The sequence below is a fragment of the Triticum dicoccoides genome, chromosome 6B (genome assembly GCF_002162155.2).
Source record: "Triticum dicoccoides isolate Atlit2015 ecotype Zavitan chromosome 6B, WEW_v2.0, whole genome shotgun sequence".
NCBI classification, from domain to species: domain Eukaryota; kingdom Viridiplantae; phylum Streptophyta; class Magnoliopsida; order Poales; family Poaceae; genus Triticum; species Triticum dicoccoides.
Genome location: NC_041391.1, coordinates 667,432,009 through 667,437,580, shown reverse-complemented (window position 1 = coordinate 667,437,580; position 5,572 = coordinate 667,432,009). Strand labels below are relative to the sequence as shown.

The window sequence follows — 5,572 nt, the reverse complement described above, 5'->3', positions numbered from 1 at the left end:
TTCGGCCCTTTCAGGGCTCTGCTAGAGCATCAGGAACCATAGCCGATCCTGCGGATCCATCCTCTCGGCCGCAGGCGCCGCCAATCCCCACCGCCGTCCACCACCACTCTGCCCCGACACCATCCCTTGCGACAACCCCCTAGCCCACCTGCCATCTGCCGCCGGCCACCACCAGTGTCCTCCGCCGCCATCCCCTGTGACACCCCCGACCCGTCCCTGCCGTCCGCCGCCGGCCACCACCACCTCTGCTGCTTGGGTAATTATGCCTGGCTGCGTTCCGGGGGAAATAATCTCGCGGGAGACAGGGGCGGGAGAAGATTTGATTTCCTTGTGTAATCGAGGAAGAGAGGAGGTCGATTTCGGATTGTGCGGCAACAAAGGAGTGATTTTTATTCCGAGTCTGTCTGTTGAGAAGTTGTAATCCGGATCCTCCTCCCTCTCCTCTGAATAATCTCCTCCCTTTTGGATGAGAGCCGGCCGAGTCGGAGGAGGAGGGGCCGCCTATCGATCTAATAAATTGGCGTCCCCAATTTGTTCTTCGCCGGCGATTAGTCTGCTTTGTTGCGGCGGTCTAAATAAACAGAGGAGGGGAAGGGGGGATTCGAATAAGGCCAGCTCGTCCTCCGTTGTCACAGATCCAATAAGATCAGCCATGAAGAACAAAAACGGTCGTCCCAGGGTAAGTGCTGCTTCTTTTGTGCCTGATGTTTGTCCTTCCCTTCGATTCGTCGTCATGGCTAGGTTGCTGATTTGTTGTTTTTTCCTGCTAAATGCAATGCAGAAATCAGCTCTCAACGAAGCCGCTGCTGGCAACAAGAATGGTCGTCGCAGGCGGAATGTAAGTGTGCCTGGTGTTTGTACACAACATAAGGTTCATCCTCAAAAGGCTGATTATCTGTTGTTCCAGCTAAATGCAACGCAAAAGGCAACTCGCAACGAAGCCGCTGCTAGCAACGCAAATGATGACAGGCTTAGCAAGCTGCCCAATGACCTTCTTCTCAACATTCTGGAGAGGGTGGACACACTCGACGCTATAAGGGCCTGCATCCTCTCCAGGCAAATGCTGAAGCTCCCCACCATGCTCTCGCGCTTTTACCTAAGTGTTAGTTCCATTCCAGGTCTCCAGGCTAAACCACCTCGCGCTGTCACCCTCAAGGAAGTGCTCGGAATCAACAGTGCTTTGTCTCATGTAACGGATAACATCTTGAGCACAAGGAGCCCGGAGGTTACCATCAGCAAACTCAAAATCAGATTTGTCTTGTTGCCTGATGACTCCCTTGCCATTGGAAGATCTGTCGCCCGCGCCATGGCAACCCAGAAGCTTGGTGCAGCTGAGTTTGAGATCGTAACGAAGAAGCGTTATAACCTCTGCTCTTCTATTGATTTCCTCAACTTTGCCAAGCAGTTCAATGATTTAGTTGGTGCTTGTCCGCATGCATTTGCTGGCCTTACGAGCCTGTGGCTGGAAAATATGAGGTTTGGTGAACTGGACATTCCCAACATCCTCAGCACTTGCAAGCTCTTGGAGTATTTGCGTTTAACCCATTGCGACTCAGGGATCTATTCTGTGCTGCAAGTAGAACACACTCAACTTGTTGAGCTCGAGATCGACCAGGGGAAATTTCAGAGAGTTGAGCTGATATGTCTACCAAAACTCCAACGGTTGACCTATAATAATTGGTTCTCTTGTGAGGATCCGATGTATTTTGGTTTTGTACCACAGCTTTCAAAGCTGAGCCTTATTAAAACTGCCACCCGTTCGGACAAGTCTCTCAAGTTAAGTCAACTCCTTGCTAATGTTCCTTCCGTAGGCGATCTGCGTCTGGATTTTGGAAGTGAAAAGGTACTCATTGGTCATTTGGATTATATCTGTCCATTCTCTATGACGGTTGTATGTAACGTACTAATTCTGTTAATTGTTTTTTTTTTCTATTCCAGATCTGGGTTCTACCAGAATGCCCAAAACTGCTCAGGCCTGTGCTCAGCAAACTACAGCATGTGAATCTGGACCATCTTCCTGAAGGATGTGATTTAGCTTGGACAATGTTTATTCTTGAAGCTGCACCCTCCTTAAAAGAGCTATGCATCACAGTATGGGATCATTGGTGCATAATGGTGAAAGACAAAGAGTTTCGGGAGAAATATGGTTACTGCGAGAAGGCAGACGTGAAGTGGAAGCCATATGCCCCTGATTTCAAGCACAAGAATCTGGCTAAGCTCACCATCTATGGCTTCCAACCTGACGACAATTTTATGCGATACGTCAGGTGTGTCGTGGAACATGCCATTAATATAACAGAGATATCCCTGTCCGACAGGAAGGGGTGTAGGCGGTGTGGTGACTTGGATCCATCAAGATATCCACGGACTGCCGGGGAGAGGAAACAGACAGCTGACGAGTTGGGTTTGGCTTCGGGTGTTGTGGTTCATTTCCGGTCGTGATTGAAAAAATTATGAGTAGCTTGTAAGTCATCTGTTCTATCATCTTTGTAGCTGGAAGGAGTTTGTAAGTCATATGTCATATCATGTTTGTAGCTGGAAGTAGTTATTGTACCTTTTGCTTTGCTTTCAGTTGAAGCTTGTTGTGAAGTATTCTGAGATTTGACATCTTTGGAAATAATAATTGTGAACTATTGACTATTGTGGAGTTTATAGCAAACAAGCATTAATTCATACTCCCTCCGTCCCAAAATAAGTGTCTCAATTTTGGGACGGAGGGAGTACAAGTTTGTGCTATGAGATAATAGTGAACTCAGTATACTTTCCGAGGAAAATTGTGCAGACATTTGCATTTACACACAACCACTGTATAGCTTTGTTTCGGAAGAATGGTCACGGTTTCTGATTACTATGCTTTTCTGAAACGGCACCCAGCGTTTGGTACAACAAACAATGTATTCTGTAGCAGTGTCTTCCGATACGGAGGTTCACAAACTCAAAAACACCCAGATCAAGGCTGATTAGAAAAGCGGGGAGTGGGGCGGCCAAACCAAACTTCCCGATACCTTAACCAAAGACGAACTTTCATATGTAAATTTGCATTTACACACAACCACTGTATACCTGAATGATCTATGTAATCTCCACGTTAAGAATGGTCATAGACATTTATGACCAAAATACGTCTACTGTGGCGTTTTAGTCACTAGCAACCTCCCCAGGCCACGTAGGCATCCAACATGGCAATCTGATGTGGCACAAGATTCAGCCCGGTCCAATTCGATTTTCTACATGGGCCTAGCCCAACAATTTGGCCTATTTGTGTTTTTTTCTCATATTAATTTTGGCTAGGTAGATGACACCAGTGGGACCAAAGGTAACAACCATACCAGGCTTGATGACACCAGTCTCAACACAGCCAACGGGCACAGTTCCAATGCCACCAATCTTGTAAACATCCTGAAGGGGAAGACGCAATGGCTTGTCTGAGGGCCTCTTGGGCTCATTGATCTGATCAAGTGCCTCAAGCAGGGTAGGGCCCTGGTACCAGTCAAGGTTGGTGGACCTCTCAATCATGTTGTCACCCTCAAACCCAGAGATGGGGACGAAGGGAACCTTGTCAGGATTGTAGCCAACCTTCTTCAGGTATGAAGAGACTTCCTTAACAACTTCCTCATAACGGGCCTTCGAGTACTTGGGAGTGGTGGCGTCCATCTGTAACAGATGAGACACAACTGTTGAGAAGTACTAGTATGTAATGATACAAACAAATATTAGAAATAGCATACATTTCTAGCCAAGTACTCATGCGATGAAGGTGCATGGAACAAGAGATACCGAGCAAACAAGAAATTGCGATTGTAAATTAAGATAAGTAACAGTCACTAACATATATGATGGAACTAATCAGTGAAGAAATGCTATATAATCACCCCAAGATTCGCAACATGGAGTAACATAGATTACAGTGGTACTAAATAACCTGTATATTTACAAAGTCATTCTGAAAATTCACATCAACTAAGAAAGTGAGCAGCATATATATTTTAAAAAATTACTAGGTTAACAAATACCAATCAAGGCCAATAATGAAATAAATACCAATCATTTCATGGTGAGCAAGGCTAATAATGAGATAAATGCCAATCAGTTCACAGGGGCACTAATGAGCGTGGACAACCTAGTAATTTTTAAATCAGATCAATAGCAAACTAGTACACAAGTCATATGGTCACTCATAAGAATCAGCATTAAAAGTTGAATAGCCAGTATTACCTTGTTGGCGCAGCAGATCATCTGCTTCACCCCAAGAACATACGCAAGGAGCGCATGCTCACGGGTCTGGCCATCATCAGAGATACCAGCCTCAAAACCACCAGTGGTGGAGTCAATGATGAGCACAGCGCAGTCAGCCTGGGAGGTACCAGTAATCATGTTCTTGATGAAGTCACGATGACCAGGCGCATCGATGACTGTGCAGTAGTACTTGGTGGTCTCAAACTTCCACAGGGCAATATCAATGGTGATACCCCTCTCACGCTCAGCTTTCAGCTTGTCGAGCACCCACGCGTACTTGAAAGACCTCTTGTTCATCTCAGCAGCCTTCTTCTCGAGCACCTCGATCGTATGCTTGTCAATAGCTCCAAGCTTGTAGATCAAATGTCCTGTTGTGGTTGACTTGCCAGAGTCAAAATGGCCAATGACCACGATGTTGATGTGAGTCTTTCTCTGTTAGAACAAACAATCGACATAGATCCAATCAGATTTGTTGAGAACTAAACATGATAGGCCTAAATAAATATACCCAAAACTACAGGTGCAATGCTGAATATTTCTACTCACAACCCATAGATCCTGTGGAACAAAAAAGACAAAAGGTAGAGCCTCATACATGAGTTACCAGAAAGCAATACCAACAGACCTTAGGTTCACTGAGCGCATAATGAGTGATCTCAGGCTCAAAATCTGGAATAGGTACAAGGCCCATTTCCTGAGCCTCAACCTCATGGGGATGGTCCTCTTCCAGTACTGGCCCGATGCCTCCTGCATTCCGCTTTCGGCGCTTGCGGTTTCTCAGCTTGGTTTTGGTATCCCGACAAACACGCACCTTGGAAGCTGAGAACAGAAAAAAGGCATTTCTTAACAAAAGTACACGAAGTAAATCTACATCAATAAACCCCAATAGGCACAATGCAGAGAAGATAAATGCAAAAATTATACCTTGCCAGGCTGAGGCTCTTCCTTGGTCATGTCAACACCTTGAACTGCAAACATAGTCTGAAATTCAAAAGCATTGATCAACCAAAATGTGGTATTGGATATTCTGTAAATACTTTGCAAACAACTGTAGATGCAAAGGTATATACAGTAGGAAGTTGCATCAACTCAAAATGGAACTACATACCGTCGGCACTATTAAGAATTACGTACTACAACAGTCTAACAGAATATTTCTGCATCAAGCCAACAGTATATTTCTTAAGAAACATAAGAGGATAGATTCACATTTCAGGCTGCCTACTGCCTACGTGCCATGGACAGAAGCTTGTTTGAATGTGACTAACAAGCACACACAAGCACAATTAAAACGAAATAATTGGGATATCTGAAGTAAAATTCATACAGCAGTAAA

The 5,572-nt window shown here is 45.1% G+C and overlaps 2 protein-coding genes across 3 annotated transcripts in view; one reads left to right on the top strand and one right to left on the bottom strand.

Annotated features, from left to right (window-relative positions):
• LOC119323409 lies at positions 1–2,643 on the top strand. Of its 2 annotated transcripts, XM_037597056.1 has the most exons (4): positions 1–679; positions 782–838; positions 908–1,843; positions 1,939–2,643. In XM_037597056.1, exons 1-4 carry the CDS (start codon positions 467–469, stop codon positions 2,440–2,442), a joined length of 1,710 nt encoding a protein of 569 aa, XP_037452953.1. In that variant the 5' UTR covers positions 1–466; the 3' UTR covers positions 2,443–2,643. The 2 variants fall into 2 exon arrangements, with proteins under 2 accessions (XP_037452953.1, XP_037452952.1); XM_037597055.1 differs by having other exon boundaries at positions 782–1,843.
• A 363-nt stretch (positions 2,644–3,006) lies between these two features.
• Positions 3,007–5,572, bottom strand: part of LOC119323410 (elongation factor 1-alpha-like) — a 3,392-nt gene continuing 826 nt past the window's right edge. Inside the window, exons 2-5 of the mRNA XM_037597057.1 lie at positions 5,161–5,217; positions 4,862–5,055; positions 4,216–4,668; positions 3,007–3,654 (exon numbers count right to left, since the gene is read on the bottom strand). Of these exons, the coding sequence (XP_037452954.1) occupies positions 3,256–3,654; positions 4,216–4,668; positions 4,862–4,927 (918 nt within the window). The 5' untranslated portion in view covers positions 4,928–5,055; positions 5,161–5,217 and the 3' untranslated portion in view covers positions 3,007–3,255. The remainder of the gene's footprint in view (positions 3,655–4,215; positions 4,669–4,861; positions 5,056–5,160; positions 5,218–5,572) is intronic.